This window comes from Pleurodeles waltl, chromosome 5 (genome assembly GCF_031143425.1).
Source record: "Pleurodeles waltl isolate 20211129_DDA chromosome 5, aPleWal1.hap1.20221129, whole genome shotgun sequence".
In the NCBI taxonomy this organism is placed as follows: domain Eukaryota; kingdom Metazoa; phylum Chordata; class Amphibia; order Caudata; family Salamandridae; genus Pleurodeles; species Pleurodeles waltl.
Genome location: NC_090444.1, coordinates 1374614712 through 1374635604, shown reverse-complemented (window position 1 = coordinate 1374635604; position 20893 = coordinate 1374614712). Strand labels below are relative to the sequence as shown.

The 20893-nt window shown below is 50.2% G+C and overlaps 1 protein-coding gene across 2 annotated transcripts in view; it reads right to left on the bottom strand.

The window, feature by feature from the left end:
• The window catches only part of PHIP (pleckstrin homology domain interacting protein), a 1338206-nt gene that overhangs the window by 516458 nt on the left and 800855 nt on the right, over positions 1-20893 (bottom strand). For both annotated transcript variants that reach the window (XM_069235639.1, XM_069235640.1), the window contains one exon: positions 16588-16712. In XM_069235639.1, the coding sequence (XP_069091740.1) occupies positions 16588-16712 (125 nt within the window). The remainder of the gene's footprint in view (positions 1-16587; positions 16713-20893) is intronic.

The following is a 20893-nucleotide window of genomic DNA, read 5'->3' as shown; positions in this document are numbered from 1 at the left end:
TTGGCCCCAGCCCTACCGGCCTGTCTCCAGACTCAAAGAACCTGCACATCGAGGCATCTAGTGGGACCAGCGACCTCTGAGGACTCAGAGGACTGACCTGCACCTGAAGGACCAAGAAACTCCAGAGGACAGCGGCTCTGTCCAAATCTACACCAAAGAAACCAACTTTAAAGAAGACTCCAGCCTCACTCGGAAGCGTGAGTCGTCACACACTGCACACAACGCCCCGTGTTCAGAGAAGCCAATTCCGCAGGGAGGACCCCCAGGTGACTCCAACGACGTGGACACCCTGAGTCGACCTCCCTGCACCCCCACAGCAACGCCTGCAGAGAGGATCCAGAGGCTCCCCCTGACCGCGATGGCCCGGTAACAAAGAAACCTGATGCCTGGACAAAGCACTGCACCCGCAGTCCCCACGACTGAGAGGAACGAACCACTGTTGCAGAACTGACCAGCAGGCGGTCCTCATCCTAGCCCAGTCAGTGGCTGGCCAGAGAAGCCCTCCCTGTGCCCTGCCTGCATCGCCGGAGTGACCCCCGGGTCCCTCCATTGACTTCAATACAAAACTTGACGCCTTATTCACACACTGCACCCGGTTGTCCCTGTGCCGCACAGGGTGTATTTTGTGTGCCTGTTTGGGACCCCCCAGAGCTCTACAAAACCCCCCTGGTCTGCTACCAGAGGACACAGGTACTTACCTGCTAGCAGACTGGAACCGGAGCACCCCTGTTCTCCATAGGCGCCTATGGTATTAGGGCCCTACTTTGACCTCTGCACCTGACTGGCCCTGTGTTGCTGGGTGTTTGGGGTTGACTTGAACCCCCAACGGTAGGCTGCCTATCCCCAGGAGTCTGAACTTGTAAGTGCTTAACTTACCTGAGAAATTAACCATTACTTACTTCCCCCAGGATCTGTTGATTTTTGCAGTGTCCACTTTTAAAATAGCTTTTTGCCATTTTTGCCAAAACTGTGTACATTACTGTTTTAATTCAAAGTTCCATACTTACCTGTGTGAAGTACCTTACAATTTATGTACTTACCTAAATTCTTAATCTTGTGGTTCTAAAATAAATTAAGAAAATAATATATTTCTATATAAAAACCTATTGGCCTGGAGTTAAGTCTGAGTGTGTTCTCATTTATCGCCTGTGTGTGTACAACAAATGCTTAACACTACCCTCTGATAAGCCTACTGCTCGACCACACTACCAAAACATAGAGCATTAGTATTATCTCATTTTGCCACTATCAACCTCTAAGGGGAACCCTTGGACTCTGTGCACACTATCTCTCACTTTGAGATAGTATATACAGAGCCAAATTCCTACATAAGGGCTCCCACCCCTACCCTCTGCCATATGAGAGTACCTTTCCCCGTCCCCATGGGAGTCACACCATGGAGCCTTGGTGTATCTGACAATGTCCTGTGGGGTGCGACTTCGCAGGAGGTCGCATCTTTAGGGCATTTGGGAATTTACCGGAACATTCCCACAAGGCCGACGCTACGGGCGCAGGTGTGTTACAACCGCTGTGAATATTATAGATTACTCTCACTAGGTGCAAGGCCATCCTAGGCCTTATTTTGGAAACCCTGAGTACACTGTAGCCCCTAAGATGAGCACAAGCGTACTGCGACTTAAGTACCAGTGGGATAATTGCTGATTCATGTTGTAGGAAAGTAGCACCTTTCTGTCATTGTTACCTCCACTTTTTATCCGATGTTGTTTAGACTGAGGTACACTGGGATCACGCTAATAGGACCACAGAGTTAGTGTTCTCTCTCTCCTAAATAACTTTTCCACCTCACAATGGGCATGCTAGTGCACCCATGTATGTGCCTAGAATATGGTACTTAGGTACCTGGGGAATTGATACGCCAGGAGTCACCCTTGGGCTGTAGCATGTATTGTGTCACCCATGGGGGACCATGCAAACTGTGACTACAAGCCTGCTATTGCAGTCTCTGTGAAATGGTGTATGCACCTTTCACTCAAGATATAAGGTTTGCCTGATATCATGGTCACCGCACTCTGACCCTCTAAGTCACCACTAAGGTAGGCCCTTCAGCCCAAGGCCAGGATGCATGGTTCTCAGTTTGAGGGCACCCCTGCATGAGCAGAGGTGCCTCTACAAACACCAGACTCCATTTTCTGGGCTTTCTAAGTGCAGGGAAGCCATCTTAATGTATGTAGTGGAAGGTGGTTAACACAAGATGACCAACTACATAATGGCTTCACTGAACCAAGTCATGTTTGGTATTAAACACGTTGGAATCATGCAACTACACCGATTTCAGTGCTAGTTGCATGATACCATGCACTCTTGGGGTTACCTAGTGGATCCCCCATTTCTGGCAGTACAGTACAGGGTCTGCATGTCAGCCCGTGCTGCTGTCGATCCCAGACACTGTTCTGCCCTCCTGCTGCTAAGCCTAACTCAAGCAGGGGAAGGTAGAGCAAAGGATTTCCCACAGAAGAGAGGAGTTGCCACCTCTCCTTTAGAGATAGGTATCTCTGGGCGGGGTACCTCTGAGCGCCACCGGACTGCTTTGACTGGCACATTTGGTGCCCCCCTTCCATAAACCAGTTTTCTCCAGTGGCAGGAGCCTCCAGTTCCAGCTGTGGCACAAAATCACACAAAGGACAGGGGACTGACCACGCCCCTGTTCAGCTCCTACCCTAGGGAGGTGCCCAGAGCTCTGCCAGGTGGCCACTTGATTCTGCCATCTTGGAAATTAGATGAGCAGAGCCCTGAGAGTACCTGACTGGTCAGTCTAGCTGGGTGACATCCCTGACCTCCTCTGATAGGTAAATAAGTGTCCAACCCCCTTTCTGGATTACTTGAGGGCTCCCCTGAGGGTGCGACCAGAGATTAATCTGTGGATACAAATGAGAACTCTTCTGCAAGACACTTCTGCAACCAGAGCACAGGAACAGCTGCTGGACTTCATCAGGACCCAAAACAAGACTTCACCTAGTAGGAGGGTTCCTATTGCAACTCTGTCTCTGTGCATTGCAAGGACTCTGCAACCTCAGTGGCCCTGCATCCTCCAGACACAAGGACTCTCCCTGCACTTAAGGAAGCACAAATGAATCTTTTTTGGAGTCAAGGAGTCACTCCCCTGCATCCGCAGGCACCTCAACATCGACAAACGGTTTATGGATCCTGTTGTCCCACAGATTCTCCAAGGCTCTACAATACAGGGGGATGTCCTGCAGCCCTACAGTGGTCTGATCCATCTTCTTTCCGACTGAGAAGTCCAAGGTCTTTTGCTGAAGCTGCCTGGCTGAAACACCTGTGAACCACGTCTGTTTGTCGTTGCCAAGTCATGTTGGCTCTTCACTCTGAAGACCTCCTAGTTCCAAGAAGCTCCAGCCTCATGCACAACACAACTCCAAGAACATCCTCTACCCAACTCCTGCGACGTGGGAACCCCTCTTTCTTGTGCTGCTGAGGCCTGCCTAAGACTGTGCCAGAAGGTCCTCTGCTGAGGGCTCCAACAATTTCTGCTGGCTTTTCAGCTTGCACGATTCCTGCTGACTCTCCTGCTTGCTGAGGGCTGGCCCTGACATACCTGCAAAGGCAGAGTGTAGGAAAATGCCTCTGATGGCATGGTTAGCCCCTAACTTTTTACCTTTTGTTGATGTTAGCTTCGATTGAAAGTGTGCTGGTACCCTTCTAACAAGGCCCCCGCACCAGTGTTCTTTCCCTAAACTGTACCTTTGTTCCCACAATTGGCACAGCCCTGGCACACAGATAAGTCCCTTCTAAAATGTACCGCTGGTACCAAGGGCCCTGTGGCCAGGGAAGGTCTCTAAGGGCTGCAGCATGTATTCTGTCACCCTGGGAACCCCTCACTCAGCACAAGCACACTGCCTCACAGCTTGTGTGTGCTAGCAGGGAGAAAAAGACTAAGTTGACACGGCACTCCCCTCAGAGTGCCATGCCCACAACTCACTGCCTGTGGCATAGGTAAGTCACACCTCTAGCAGGCCTTACAGCCTTAAGGCAGGGTGCACTATACCACAGGTGAGTGCATAGCTGTATGAGCACTATGCCCCTATACTGTCTAAGCCAATTCCTATACATTGTTAAGTGCAGGGTAGCCATAAAGAGTATATGGTCTAGGAGTTAGTCAAACACAAACTCCACAGTTCCATAATGGCTACACTGAATACTGAGAAGTTTGGTATCAAACTTCTCAGAATAATAAACCCACACTGATGCCAGTGTTGGATTTATTGAGAAATGCACACAGAGGGCATCTTAGAGATGCCCCCTGTATGCCAGCCCAACTGATAGTGCTAGGCTGACCGGTCTCTGCCAGTCTGCCACTTCCAGACTTGTTTCTGGCCACATGGGGTGAGTGCCTTTGTGCACTCTGTGACCAGGAACAAAGCCTGTCCTGGGTGGAGGTGCTTCACACCTCCCCCTGCAGGAACTGTAACACCTGGCGGTGAGCCTCAAAGCTCCAGATAGTGGAGATGCCCACCCCCCCCCGGACACAGACCCCACTTTTGGAAACAAGTTCGGAGGAGATATTGAGAAGAACAAGGAGGAGTCACCCTCCAGCCAGGACAGCCCCTGAGGTGTCCAGAGCTGAGGGGACGCCTTCCTTAGAAAATCCTCCATCTTGGGATGGGGGATTTAGCCTAATAGGATTAGGGATGTGCCCCCCCTCCCCAAAGGGAGGAGGCACAATGAGGGTGTAGCCACCCTCAGGGACAGTAGCCATTGGCTACTGCCCTCCAGCCCTAAACACACCCCTAAATCTAGTATTTAGGGATGACCCTAAACCAGGAAATCAGATTCCTGATGACCTACAAAGGAGGATTGCTGGCACGAAATACCTGCAGAGAAGGAGGAGACGACTACTGCTTTGGCACCAGCCCTACCGGCCTGTCTCCAGATTCAACGAACATGCAAAAACGACACATCCAGCGGCCCCAGCGATCCCTGCCGACTCAGATGATTGCCATGCAACCCAAAGGACCAAGAAACTCCAGAGGACAGCAGCTCTGTCCAAAGCAAGAAGAAGAAACCATCTCTAAAGGGACTCCCACCTCTTAATTATAGGAGACTGGAACTTCTCCGTCTGAGACTCCTCTATGCACCAAGGTCATACTAATTATTAAAGTACTCTGGGTCCTCAGTTTCAATTTCTAATGTAAAGAAGAGAATTTGAATTGTCAAAGCATTTGAGATCTTTTTATTCAGATAAAATTTGCCTGAGAGGATAGGGCTGACTTACTAGGTATGAGGTTAGCACCAATGGTTTAGCTGCCCTAAGAGGTCCAGGGCTAAACCTACTACAGGAATCAAGGACACTAAAGCAGCACCAAAGAAGGTGCAGCAGAATCAATATCAAAGAGGTGTTGTAAGTAGCTATATCTTTGAAAAGCTGTAGCATACAATTTCAAAACTCCACAAAAAGGACTAACAGAGGAGCAGTGAATATCTCCATCTATATAAGGATGTGAAAGCACTCCTCAGTGAGGGAGAAGCGTCTTGTAACGCTTTTGAAGCCTGCAAGGTCAGGACAAAGAAGAGAATATAGAAGACAAGTAGTACTATGACTGCAACCTTTGTCTACACCTCTTTTGGTGTGTGCAACATCAGAATGATTATTTTCACTGTCTTTGAAGTCACATAAAACGATTCTGCCACACCTGCATTAGCAACTTTAAAGGACAGAGGAGCATGAGAACTGATGTTTCTACAGGTGATTAAAAGCCAGACCATTTTTTGGTTAGGATGAAAACAATACTGTAGGAAAGTACAATCTTGCCTGGCATGTTACCCCCATTTTTACTTGTGTGTCAGTTTGTTTTTGCCTGTGTCACTGGAATCCTGATAGCCAGGACCACAGTGCTCATAATTTGTGGCCTGTATGTGTTCCCTGTGTGGTACCTAACTGTATCACTGAGGCTCTGCTAACCAGAACCTCAGTGTTTATGCTCTCTCTGCTTTTAAAATTGTCACTGCAGGCTAGTGACTAATTTGACCAATTCTCATTGGCACACTGGTACACCCATATAATTCCCTTGTATATGGTACTCAGGTACCCAAGGTATTGGGGTTCCAGGAGATCCATATGGGCTGCAGCATTTCTTTCGCCACCCATAGGGAGCTCAGACAATTCTTAAACAGGACTGCCACTGCAGCCTGAGTGAAATAACGTCCACGTTATTTCACAGCCATTTTACACTGCTCTTAAGTAACTTATAAGTCACCTATATGTCTAACCCTCACTTAGTGAAGGTTAGGTGCAAAGTTACTTAGTGTGTGGGCACCCTGGCACTAACCAAAGTTCCCCCACATTGTTCAGGGCAAATTCCCCAGACTTTGTGAGTGCGGGGACACCATTACACGTGTGCACTACATATAGGTCAATACCTATATGTAGCGTCACAATGGTAACTCCAAGCATGGCTATGTAACATGTCTAGGATCATGGAATTTTCACCCCAAAACCATTCTGGTATTGGGGGGACAATTCCATGCATCCCCGGGTCTCCAGCATAGAGCCTGGGTACTGCCAAACTAGCTTTCCGGGGTCTCCTCTGCAGCTACTGCTGCTGCCAACCCCTCAGACAGGTATCTGCCCCCCTTTGGCCTGGGAAGCCCAGTCCCAGGAAGGTAGAACAATGGATTTCCTCTGAGAGAGGGTGTTACACCCTCTCCCTTTGGAAATAGGTGAGAAGGGCCTGGGAGGGGTAGCCTCTCCTGGCCTCTGGAAATGCTTTGAAGGGCACAGATGGTGCCCTCCTTGCATAAGCCAGTCTACACCGGTTCAGGGATCCCCCCCAGCCCTGCTCTGGCGCGAACTGGACAAAGGAAAGAGGAGTGACCACTCCCCTGACCAGCGCCTCCCAGGGGAGGTGCCCAGAGCTCCTCCAGTCTGTCCCAGACCTCTGCCATCTTGAATGCAGAGGTGTGAGGGCACAATGGACAGCTCTGAATGGCCAGTGCCAGCAGGTGACGTCAGAGACCCCTCCTGATAGGCTCTTACCTGGTTAGGTAGCCAATCCTCCTCTGAGGGCTATTTAGGGTCTCTCCTGTGGGTTTCTCTTCAGATAACAAATGCAAGAGCTCACCAGAGTTCCTGTGCATCTCTCTCTTCGACTTCTGCCAAGGATCGAACGCTGACTGGTCCAGGACGCCTGCAAAACTGCAACAAAGTAGCAAGAAGACTACCAGCAACATTGTAGCGCCTAATCCTGCCGGCTTTCCCAACTGTTTCCTGGTGGTGCATGTTCTGAGGGCTGTCTACCTTCACCCTGCACTGGAAGCCAAGAAGAAATCTCCTGTGGGTTGACGGAATCTTCCCCCTGCTAACGCAGGCACCAAACCTCTGCATCACCGGTTATCTGGGTCCCCTCTCATCTTGACGAGCGTGGTCCCTGGAACACAGGAGCTGGATCCAAGTGACCCCGACAGTCCAGTGGTCCTTCTGTCCAAATTTGGTGGAGGGAAGTCCTTGCCTCCCCACGCCAGACAGTAATCCTGTGTACTGCGTGATCTGCAGCTGCTAGTTCTTCTGTGCACTTTTGCAAGGATTCCTTTCTGCACAGCACAGCCCAGGTCCGCAGCACTCTGTCCTGCATTGCTCAACTCGCTGAGTTGACCACCGGCTTCGTGGGAGCCTATTTTGTTGTGTTGAGACTACCACTGTGCTCAGATTTCTTGAACGCCTGTTCAAGTGCTTCTGCGGGTGCTGCCAGCTTCTGCGTGGGCTCTCTCTGTTGCTGAGCACCCCCTCTGTCTCCTCCTCCATGGGGCGACTTCCTGGTCCCTGGCAGCACCCATTATCTTCAATCGCAACTCTTGCAGCTAGCAAGGCTTGTTTGCGGTCTTTCTGCGTGGAAACAACTCTGCATCCTCCAGCACGCCGTGGGACATCTTCTAACCAGAGGAGAAGTTCCTGGCACCTTCTGTTGTTGCAGAATCTTCGGCTTCTTCCATCCGGAGGCAGCCCTTTTGCACCTTCATCCTGGGTTTATTGGGCTCCTGCCCCCCCCGGATACTTGCACGACTGGGGTAGTAGGGTAACTTTACTCCTACTTTTCAGGGTCTTGGGGTGGGGTATCTTGGACACCCTTAGTGTTTTCTTACACTCCCAGCGACCCTCTACACACTACACTAGGCCTGGGGTCCAGTTGTTGTTCGCATTCCACTTTTGGAGGTTTGTGTTGCACCTAGGCCTATTGTCTCCTATTGCATTCGATTGTGTTCTACAGTGTTTTCACTACTTTTCTAAGTGTTTTACTTATCTGATTTTGGTTTGTGTGTATATGTTGTGTATTTTACTTACCTCCTAAGGGAGTATATCCTCTGAGATACTTTTGGCATATTGTCCCTAAAATAAAGTAGCTTTATTTTTAGTAACTCGGAGTATTGTGTTTTCTTATGATATAGTACTATATGATATAAGTGGTAAAGTAGGAGCTTTGCATGTCTCCTAGTTCAGCCTAAGTTGCTCTGCTATAGCTACCTCTATCAGCCTAAGCTGCTAGAACACTACTAATCTACTAATAAGGGATAACTGGACCTGTAACAAGGTGTAAGTACCACAAGGTACCCACTATAACCCAGGCCAGCCTCCTACAAATATGTACTTTTATTGATGTTATGACACAGGCCTAGGTACTTGGTGATACTACTCCGCTTAAACTCAGACTTACAAATGATTTAATAATGGCACCTAACAGCAGTGAAAAAAGTATCATGAAATAGAAATTCTAGCAATCTCCGGATCAGTTTTATCTATGGCACAGAAATAGCAAGGATAATTCATGGGGGCAGCCGGCACCATTACAGGGCCACTGTATCACTTTCGGCAGTGACAGCATCAGTCTCTCCTTTTGAAATATGCTTGGTACTCGCACAAAAGAGCTGAAGTTCAGATGAAGTACGAAACCGGAAGATATTGTATAAATATGGAATTAGTAGGAAAAAAATATTTTAGCAACACTAATGCTCTGCACTCATTCAAGAAATTACTTTCAAAACAGAAATGTCTGTTAGAGTTAAAAGGTAATACCATGTCCAACTCAGTGGTAATCTTATTGACCTGCAAACTATAAAAGGCGGAGCCAACCTGCAGGAACTTAAAATGATGATGTCCAGGTCAAACACAGAGCTTTCCAGTTAGGGAATTCTACTAAGCTGTCTTCCCGTAAAGTGCAAGGTCTTTACTTGGCAGTACCAATTCCAAGGTGTATGGCAGCACAAATGGCAATGCCCCAGGGAATAGGCACTACTGTATTCCTGATCTGTGCTTGCACCAATGCTCCATTAGTTTGCATACCTCAAAATGGTCTTGGAGAAAACTGCAAATACAACTATACTCGAAGGTATGTTCCCCATAAGCAGAAACCTTTATGGTTTGGAAAGCCTAGTCATACACTTAACACAAATAATTCTCATAAGGGACAACCTTATTTTCGGGGCGTGGCCACGGAGCTGAGCATGGCGCACGCTTAACCGCTCGGCTCCGGAGGGGCCGACTTCAAACGTATGCCTAGACGCGCTGGGGCGGGCGGTGTCGCGCTCAAAGTGGAGCGTAACGACTGCTGAAGACGTGGGGAGACGGTGGCGGCGCGGCTTGGCCCCCGGGGTGAGCGCCTGGGTTCCCGGGGCCGATCGGGACTGCGGAGCGGCTGCGGCCTGGCTGACGGGCGGGGCCGCCCCGCGCTGAATTGAGGTGCCGCTGGCTCGGTGCGAAAGAGGAGGTGAGCGGCGATTGCGGGTGGGGCCACTGGCGAGGGGCCGTTGCCCCGGGGGTGGCCCCCTGCGGATTCGTGTGGCCCGGCGGGGATCGTGCCCGGGGGCCTGCTGGCGGACTGCGGCCGCGGTCCAGGGTGTGGGGGGCAGATCGGAGTGCCGAGTGGGGACGCCGGACGGAGTGAAGTCGGCCTCCCACCCGGGAGGCGGGGCCTGGTGCTTCCCGGCTGCGGGGGCACTGACGGTGAGGAGACAAGGGGACAAGAGGCGCCCCGAGGAGGACTGATAGGGAGCCCGCTTCTCCTGTGCCCCCTGGGGGCCGTACGACTGCGGTGCCGGTGGTCGTTGCCCGGGTGCCCCCTGAATGATGGCGGGGGGGCCCCCTGCGCCCAGGACGGTTCAAGTTGGACACTGATCGCCCGTCGCGGGGTGTGGCGGCGAGGGTCCGCCCCGTGCTAATTGCTGTTATCACCCGAAATTTGAGACTGCGCACCATTGTTGCCCGGGGTTGGAGTCCCTCCTGGCTGCTGGGGACGGCGCGGCCTTGGGGGCCCGGGGCCGCGGCTCCCCCTCCCCGCGCAGGGCGGTGCGGTCTTGGGGGAGGCGCCACCCCCGACCCGGCCCAGACCACCTTGTTTCCGACTGCGCCGCTGGTGGGGACGCTCGGCGGAGACGAGCTACACGGCGACATCGAGGATCCTGGGCGCACCTGCATACTGTGGCCCAATGAGCTGGGGATGACTGGCATGGTGTTGGAGACTCCTCCTGGAGCGACCAGAACCTGAGATCTTGACGGCAACAGTTTGGGTGAACGGGAAGGCCAACAGCAGGCAGTATAATTACCTGCACAGCGCGCCGGCCTCGCTGAGACGCCCCCCTCTGCATATCCAATGCCCTCCAAGGGCAGACACAAGAACAAAGCCATGGAACCCACGACACTGATACCAGTGGCGGACAACGAGCTGACCACACAGAGCCAGTCGCAAACCAAGGTTCAGGACACCCTGGACAAGATACTGGGTGCCATTGAAGACACCAAATCCACTCTACAGCGTGACATTAATCAGGTGGCGATAGAGGTGGGCTATTGAGAGCCGACCACCACAAATTGGCCGACAGAGTAAAGGAAACAGAAGCAACACTAGAGGAAGTTGTCCCAAAACAAGCAGAAGTATCAGCGGAGGTGACCTCTCTGGCAGACAGAGTGGCGAAGCTCGAACGGCGAGCTGAGGACGCAGAGGGCAGAAACAGGAGAAACAATATTCGCGTGGTGGGTCTCCCTGAGGGGGTCGAGGGGACTAACATGGTGGAGTTTCTGGAGAAATGGCTAAGTACGGTTGTGGCACCAGGATGTCTGACCCCCTTTTATTCGTTGGAACGTGCACACCGTGTGCCGGCTAGACCGCTTGCTCCTGGCAGACCGCCCCGGGCTGTAATTGCTAAACTCCTACACTATAGAGACAGAGACATCCTCCTGCAGAAAGCCAGGGAATTGGGTCCATTTAAAGTGGCCAATGGCGAAGCAACACTGTTCCCTGACTTCACCTTGGAGGTCCAAAACAAGCGTGCCTCCTTCCTGGCCGTTAAAAGAACTTTACGAGAAGAAGGGATACAGTACTCATTGCTCTATCCAGCAAGACTACGAGTGATTGCGGAGGGGAAGACCACTTTCCTCCAGACTCCGGAGGAGGCATGGGAGTGGCTTGAGAGCTCGGGGTCGGGCCCGGCGCGGCCTGCGCCGGGGGGCCGCGGTGGGGGAGGGTCCCGGCGGGCCCTGAGAGGGAGAAGGCCAGGGGGCGGCCGACGGCTAGCACCCACGCAGGCACAAAGGGAGACTGGAAAGAGAGAAGCCCTAAAAGCGGCAGCCAAGATGGGAGTGGAATCGTCTCCGCCGGCGGTCTCTGAAGAGGAATCAGAAGACATAGTGGTGTCCTCGCCCGAGGGCTCTGGGGGATCGACTAGTGCACGGGAGGTAACCCCACAAACGGCTGATGAACTGATCTAAACAGAACCCGCACCGGCGCTGAAAGGCGAGTCAAGATAAGAAGTACGGTGGCCCCTCCGGACCTGGCCGCCCCCCCGGACCTGTTTCTCGCCTGTCAACCCTGACCGGCGAGTATTGACTTGATGTGTTTGTGTGATTTGCAGTGTTGTAGGACTTATTGGGCAGCCTACAGTTTTGGAGGCGCCCTGGGGAAGGGGAGTTGGTTTTTTTTGTTATTAGTTATACCGGCTATATGTGCGATGTGGGCTGATTATAATGAAGGTGCAAGCTTCTGGGGGGCTTGGCCGGGGCAGGGGGCGTGTAGACTCCATGTACAACGGGTTCTAAGAATACGATGGGGGGCTACAACATTATGACCTGGAACGTTAGGGGGATGGGCACTCCGAGTAAGCGACATAGAATTCTTTCCTTTTTAAAAAGAAGAGGGGTGCATATAGCCATGCTACAGGAGACTCACCTCGCGCCCGGAGAGGGAGAGAAACTACGGAGGAGATGGAGGGGTCAGGTATTTGCCACAGAATATTCAGCTTACGCAAGAGGAACCCTAATTTGGATTAGAGCGGGAGTTCCATTTGTGCTAGATTCCTCCAACATAGACAGGGAGGGAAGATTTGTCATTCTAGAAGGGAAACTACGGGGGCTCCAGTTGACCCTGAGTTGTATATACGCCCCCAACCAGGAACAAGCATTATTCATGACGGGCCTGTCTGGGCATCTCACTCGTCAATGCACGGGGGAAGTACTAATAGGAGGAGACTTTAACGTAGTGCTTGATATCGACCTAGATAGGTCTAACCCCCCACTGCAGGGAGCAACATCAATTAAAGCAGCAAAAAAACTAGTAGAGTGGCTGGACGCCTGGGGACTGGTGGATGCTTGGCGGCTACAACACCCTGTTGCCAGGGATTATTCGTTTTACTCGGGCCTCCACCAGGTACATACTAGAATCGACAGAATAGTTTGCACAGCAGGGCTGGCCCGAAATATGAACCACGCTGAGTACCTTGCCCGCACAATATCTGATCATAATCCTCTATTGATGACATTGAATGTATCTCGGGACAGACCTCCTATACCGGCATGGAGAATGCTTCTGTCGGCCTTGGAGGACCAAGCGTACAGGGAGGGGTTACAAAGCTACTTAGAGGAACACATAGAGGATAACCGGGGATCCACTTCCTCCAGAGGCATAGAGTGGGAGACACTCAAGGTAGGGACGCGGGGTCATTGTCTGGGACAGTCAGTGGGGATAAAACGTACACTTGAGAGAGAATTAAACGCACTGGAGAAGGTCATCCACGAGGGGGAGTTGAGACAGGGCCCCACAAGACAAGCGGATGAAGAGTACGAGAGTGCGCGTAGGGAGCACTCCCGAATAGAAGAGCGTCTTAGATGCCACAGTGTGCAAAGATACTTGGTATCCCTGCAATCAGAGGAGGGGAGATCCGGTAGACTTTTGGCATGGCTAGTGCGCCCGAATGGTGATAGTGGTCCTATTGCAAGTGTATTGGACAGGGGTGGGGCACGCAGAATTAGCCCAGAATCCATTAACGACGCATTCAAAGATTATTATACGTACTTGTATAGGAAGCCCACAGACTTGGAGGTGGGGATCCTTGATGGTTTCCTAACTCGGATGTCTTTGCCGGCTTTGAGCCCGGAGGACGGGGCCGACCTGGGGGGTCCAGTGACTGCAGAAGAGATAAACGAAGCAATCACGCAGCTGGCTCCTGGGAAGACCCCGGGCACAGATGGTCTTCCGATGGATTTTTATAAAAAGTATAAATCCTTATTAACTCACAGACTGAAGGAAATGTATATGGAGGCGGTAAAGAATGGGGTGCTCCCTTCCACGCTCCGTGAAGCACTGGTTGTGCCGCTCTCAAAAACAAATATTAGTGACCCATCGGTAACAGAATTTAGACCACTATCAATGCTAAATAGCGACTTTAAGATCTTGAGTAAGATACTAGCTAATCGGTTACTGCCCCTTATGCCGACCCTGGTGCACCCTGACCAGAACGGTTTTATTCCCGGTCGCAGCACCTCCTTGAATCTTAGGCGGATTTTCTCTATAATGCATATGCCTGATGAGGCGAAGCCACCAGCCGGGACCTTGCTAGCTGTGGACTTTGAAAAGGCCTTCGACTCGATCAGATGGGATTACTTGAGGGCGACAATGTTAAAAATGGGCCTGGGTGGTGGCTGGGTTGCCTGGGTGGACCTGTTATATTCGTCCCCATTGGCAAGGGTCAAGACGGGTAGGACAGTCTCAGCTGCTTACCCAGTGTATCGGGGAACTAGACAGGGATGCCCCCTGTCTCCATTGTTGTTCGCTTTGGCGATGGAACCCTTAGCGGCGTGGGTGCGAGGTGAAGGAGCGGGCAGAGGGATTCGGTGGGGACCAGTGGATCACATTATCTCACTATATGCAGACGACATTTTGTTATACCTTAGAGACGGGGCGAGTGGACTCCCCTGGGCCCTGAACGTACTTGAGGAATTTGGTTTAGTATCAGGATTAAGACTTAACCGTAATAAAACATATGTGTTCCCCCTGACGTCTGGATATGGTCGCCCCATAGCGTGCCCGGTGGACCTGAAATGGGCTCCGTGTACATTTAGATACTTGGGGATCCAGATCTACCATGGTATGGCTGATCTAAGAGAGGGTAACCTAGGTGGAGCGCTTCGTTCGCTGAGATCATCAGTAACGTTCTGGCGCTCTTTAAAATTGTCAGTGATGGCTAGAGTGGCGCTATCCAAAATGATCATGCTCCCCCGACTGCTCTATTACTTTGCCAATTTACCGCTGTTAATACCCCGGGCATGGTTCCGTGATCTGAACACATTGCTTAGAGAACTAATCTGGGATAGTGGGCGAAGACGTACCACTCTCGTGACCATCTGCAGGCCTCCTCAAGCGGGAGGCCTGGGGGCACCTGACTTTGAGGCATATTACCTTGCATCCCAATTGCAGTGGATAGCCGGGTGGCTTACGGGTCGGGGCCAATTGGATTTATATACGGCCCAGGGAGTGATTGATACGGCGTGGATTGCGGCAAACATGGCAAACAGGAAGATAACTCTCCCTGGGAACAACATAATGATAAAAGTGGCAATAGGATGTTGGAAAAGATGCACAAAAAGAGTAGGGGTTGGTCACCCGTATTCTCCAGCTCTGCCGCTGGCAGTACATGCTATAGAACCCAGGGGGAGGGGGCCGGGAAGTATGGGACTCAGTCATTGGCTAGCAGCGGGAATAGAAGTAGTGGGAGGACTTTTCAAAGAGGGAGTCTTGAGGGGATTTGCTGACTTGATGGAGGAGGGTGTTCCCGGGGGACAGTTTCTACTGTACGGGAGACTGGTACATACCCTTAGGGCTCACTGGTACACGGCAAATGCGGAACCTGACACACACGGGGTCTTGCACTCACTGATGACATTAGGTGAGGAAACACATCTCATCACCAAGATATATCGGGCCCAGGTTGAGGCAGCTTTAGACCCCCTACGTTCACTGAGAGGAAGCTGGGAGGGCACGGTTGGTCGAGAACTCACAGACTCAGAGTGGAAAAAGATACTGGCTTACCCCCGGATGGTGTCACGTAATACACGCTTAAGGTACCTTCAATATAATTACCTGCATAGAACATACCTCACACCCCACAGGCTGTTCCGTATATACGGTGGATCTCCAGTGACCTGCCCAAGGTGCGGGGGGGTGGGGCGAATTTCGACCACATGGTTTGGACTTGCCCGGTGATCCAGACTGGCTGGAAGGAAATGTTGACTACCTTAACTGAATTGCTTGAGATTGAGTTAAGACCCAGCCCCGAGACGTGCTTGCTGGGCCTTGGACCAATGGCACTCCGTGGAAAAGTGAAGGGGCGCTTTTTGGACCTCACCCTGGCACTATATAAGAGACTAATCTCGAGGGGCTGGAAAGCTGCGGGTTGTCCTTTACTGACTGTCTGGGAGAATGATACATTAACGTGGGCTAGAGCTGAATTACAGGTCCTAAAAGCAGAAGAAGCCAGGAGTATCCGCCGGGTTCCCATAGCTCCGGGGTGGGAGAACTTAGTGACGAATTGGGAGAGTATAATTAGGAGATTGGTGAACCCAGCAAGAGAAACCAGCGACTCCCAACCCACGCCGAGGTCGGAGCCAGGCGATTGTAGCACATAGATAGGCGCCCAGAACAAACCCGACCTCCACGAGGCTTTCATTAAGTGTAGAGGCCTGAAGGCAGCTGGGCCGTGGATCCACACCTCGCCATCGAACATGATAGGCAGTGTGCGTGCCCCTCCGTCTACACGGCGCGTCCCTGCGCCCTGGGCCGATATTACCCCCTGCTTAAAATTAAAATAAAAAATAAATAAAAAATGGACCTGACATAGCACCTTCAGTTCAACAACTATAAAAATTATTTGCACATAGCCGCATGGTTGGCCCTGTGTGGCCTGTTCTTTTTCTTTCCCGCCTCTTCCTCCTTCCTCCCACACCCAATTGGGTGGCACCTAACCCTCTATATCATCATCCCAAGTTACAAGGAAGAAGGGGTTTAAACCTGTTGCTTGACTATTGCTTATGCAGAACCAAGAGCTGTAACAAAGAAAAGCGATTGAATAAGTAAAAGAGTAACTGGTTGAATAAAGAGAAATAAAACGACTGTTAATAAAGATCGAGCAATAAGCGAAAAAGTACAAAATAAGAAGCAGATATAAAACTGCATGTGAAATGAATAAATATGTAACGTTGTAATAGCAAAATGTTAATAAAAATATATTCAAAAAAAAAAAAGGGACAACCTTATTTGAATGGGCAAGGCAGCTTTCAACCTAAATATCACTTACTTCATGGTGAAAGATCCTCCAGTCAGTTTTCCTGTTTCTGGGTCTAGGAAGGCTAGCTTAAGACAGCAAAGCGTAGGTAATCCTGATTCATATTTAATGCCAACAATTTTCATTAATTCCTGGTCCTGCAACAGATAAGACAAACACAAAACTCTGGTGAATATGACATTTGACATCACAAGATATCCCACCTACATATTCCTATATCTTCTGCTTTCTTGAAGAATGTAGGCAATCTCCAAGTAGCAACAGGTGGATCCAACAACATCTAACGTTAACACCAAAAGTGGAATATGTATCTGTGAACCTAACCGTTGAAGAGTCAGTGCCACAACCTCAAAAAGGTGCTTTCCCTGGTTTAAAGACTGAGCAAATCTTTGTTTTTAATGGCAGCTGAGGGGTTGCACTGCTAATGAAAAAAACCCTACTGGCTTGGTGCAACAGAGTCATTATCAAATTAAGATGCTCATACTCCTAGTAGGCCCTTAGTCCCTTCCTGAAAACATAGGTTGACTCTACATTAAGAAAATAAGGTATTAGTAGTACAAGACACGTTAGGCATGGAAAATAATCTATTTGTTTGTCAGCAGAGTACAGCCACTGGGTTCAAGAAGTCCAGATCAAGTTTGGGAGAAGAAAGGGGAGTGAGGAGATCCATGGGTGAGGGGGCAATGGAGGGTGTGCGTTTACATCTTTAAAAACATACGTAGCCCTGGAAAGCTGCCATGATTAGACAGAAAAACTTTCCTAGCTTCTGCCTCTCTCCCTCTCCTGCAGCAGCCCAACCTCAGATGCTTGTAGCAGCAATTTGTGGTAGACTTCCCAAAATACAAAGGAGAGTTCAAGCACTAGGCAAGGCTGGTAACTGGTTGTCCAAGAGGAATCCTGGCAGGGAACATGGCACTCGTGACTTGGTGGTTACAATAGTAAAAGAAAGACACCTTGAATGGGGTAAAAACAAAGGAGAGCATTCTGGCTGACACAAGTGAGACTGTAGGGACAATGGACATGCTCAGCACGCAAGGTAAATCTACAGAGAAGTCTCAGAAGGGCACTTTGTTGAATCAGTGTATAATATTTTGATCTGGAAGGGCTCACTAGGCACAGCCCTTATCAACTGTATAACTTGGACGAATCTAAAAAAAAAAAAAAAAAAAAAAAAAAAAAAAAGATGTAAGTGGATATACTCATAAATGAAACTAGCACAACTTATGTGTGAAATCCACTCCATTACAAAACAAATCTTCAATAGTTACCAAGGCAGACAGGAAAGATGTTGGTGGGCTCGCCTGGGAGACATTAAAACTGACATCAAGAACTGAGAAAGGAATGAAAAGCTGATGATAAACGAGAAATGTGGTAAAGCACAATTACTTACCTTTGGTAAAGCATTATCTGGTAGAGACTATATGGCTGCAGATTCCTTCCCTTATTATCCCAAGGTGTCACTGGATCCGGAATATTTCTGAGAAGTACCCATGCACGCCTGTAGATGTTGTTCGGCAATGCAGCAGCAGTGTTTGTGTCAGAAGTGACTTGCACAGTAGCTACATAGGTGCACCCCAGTGCACTGATGTCGGTTACTTTCATGACATTCTACGCCAGGCGCACAGAGCCACAAAGAATATGGACCACTGGTGTGGAAAAACTAAGACTCTGAGAAGGGTGTCCCTTAAACAGCAAACGGCTTGCAGAGCAGGGAGAATGGGAGGGTCGGTAAGAAAGCTGCAGATAGCCTCTACCAGATCCTGCTTTACCGAAGGCAAGTTATTTCTTCACCTAATAGAGACTTCTAGCCGTAGCAATGCTTCCCCGGTTGTGGGTCTGCAGAAACAACTTGCTGCAATGGACCTGACTCCCCAGAGAGCAGCATTTGGTAAACGTGTGCAAGGAGGCCCATGTTACTGCCTGACAGGTATCCAGGACAGGAACTCCGTGGACTAACAGAGTGGTTGCACCCTTAGCTCTAGTGGAATAAGCACACAAACAATAAGGGGGTTGATTCAAGGTGAGTGCATAGCAGATCGTAACCCAGAGCACTATCAATGTTGAGATGGTCCATTTCTACACAGCCTTCGTTTTCTAAGCTCCTATGTACCCCAGGAAGATGTAATTGTCCACCTTGATCTCTACTGTGTGGTCCAAGTAGAAGGAAAACACTGTTTTTGGGTCCAGACAGTGGAGTCTCTTCTCCTTTTTGGAGGGATGAGGCGGAGCAAAGAAGGTAGGCAGGGTGACATTTTGGCCTACATTGAAGGACATCACAACCAAGGGCAGAAGCAAAAAAACACAAAGGTAGTAAGGATGAGAGAAGCTGCACCTCCGTAGAGTAACAACCAGTATGATGAAGTGTCAATAAAATGAGAAGCTGGTGCCAGATGGGTCGGGTGCCTAACTACCCTAGTAGGCACAAGTATGTGTACCTAGGTACACAATAATAGTAACAGCAGTATGACCCCGGCACACAGAAATGTACAATCCAAGTTCGTATTGAGGAAAAGTATCCTTGGTAGTGAGATTCAGGATGTGGAGAACAAAATAAGAAAGTCCCCAGTCGATGATGCACAGTGTCTTTAATCGAAGGCACAGTTTGCCAAAGACAGCTAGTGGAGATGCCCACCCCCCCCCCAGACACAGCCCCCACTTTTGTTGGGAAGTCCGGGGAGATAATGAGAAAAACAAGGAGGAGTTACCCCCTCAGCCAGACCCACCTCTTAGGTGAGCAGAGTTTATGTGACCCCCTCCTTATAAAATCCTCCATCTTTCTCTGGAGGATTTTGCCCAATAGGAGTAGAGATGTGCCCCCCTCCCCAAAGGGAGAAGGTACAAGGAGGGTGTAGCCACCCTCAGGGACAGTAGCCATTGGCTACTGCACCCCAGTCCTTTACACACCCCTAAATTTTGTATTTAGGGGCAACCCTGAAACCAGGAAATCAGATTCCTGATGACCTGAACAAGAAGAAGGACTGCTGACCTGAAAATCCTGCAGAGAAGACTAAAATGACAGCTGATTTGGCCTCAACCCTACCGGCCTGTCTCCAGATTCAAAGAACCTGCAACAGCAATGAATCCTGCGGGCCCAGCGACCTCTGCCGACTCAAGAGGACTGCCCTGCAATTCCAAAGGACCAAGAAACTCCTGTGGACAGTGGCTCTGTCCAAAGCAAGAAAAAGAAACCAGCTTTAAAGGGACTCCCACCTCACTCCTGGAGTCCCCAACACTCTGCACCCGACGCCCCCGGCCCGTGCCCAAGAGAAATCAACACTGCAGAGAGGACCCCTGAGACGACCTCCCTGCACCCCAACGACGATGCCTGTAGAGAGAATCCAGAGGATCCTCCTACCCGCGACTGGCCGGTAACAAAGAACCAGACACCTGGAAGAAGCACTGCACCCGCAGCCCGAGAGGAACGAACTACTGGTGCTGGAGTGACCAGCAGGCGGCCCTCATCTTTGCCCAGTTGGTGGCTGGCCCGAGAAGCCCCCTTGTGCTCTGCCTGCATCGCCAGAGTGACCCCCGGATCCCTCCATTGATCCCAGTACAAAATTTGACGCCTTGTTTTGCACACTGCACCCGGCTGCCCCTGTGCTGCTGAGGGTGTATTTTGAGTGCCTGTTTGGGTGGGTGGTTGTTTCGGTCTCTCCTCCCTTCCCCCCAGTGCTCTACAAAAAAAACCTGGTCTACTCCCCGAGGACGCAGGAACTTACCTGCTAGCAGACTGGAACCGCAGCACCCCTAGTCTATGTTATGGCCCCTCTTTGACCTCTGCACTTGACCGGCCCTGTGTTGCTGGTGCTGGGTGTTTGGGGTGGACTTGAACCCCCAACGGTGGGCTGCCTATGCCCAGGAGACTGACTGTGTAAGTGCTTTACTTACCTTACAAACTAACCTTTACTTACCACCCCCAGGAACTGTTGAATTTTGCACAGTGTCCACTTTTAAAATAGCTATTTGCCATTTTTACCAAAACTGTTTGTACTACTGTTTTAAGTCAAAGTTCTCGACTTACCTGTGTGAAGTACCTTGCATTTTATGGTCTTACCTCAAATCTTGAATCTTGTGGTTCTAAAATAAAGAAATTAATATTTTTCTATATACAAACCTGTTGGCCTGGAGTTAAGTCTTTAAGTGTGTGTTCTCATTGATTGCCTGTGTGTGTACAACAAATGCTTAACACTACCCTCTGATAAGCCTAACTGCTCGACCACAAACCTGCATTAGTATTATCTATTATTGCCACTATCAACCTCTAAGGGGAACCCCTGGACTCTGTGCACACTATCTCTCACCTTGAGATAGCATATAC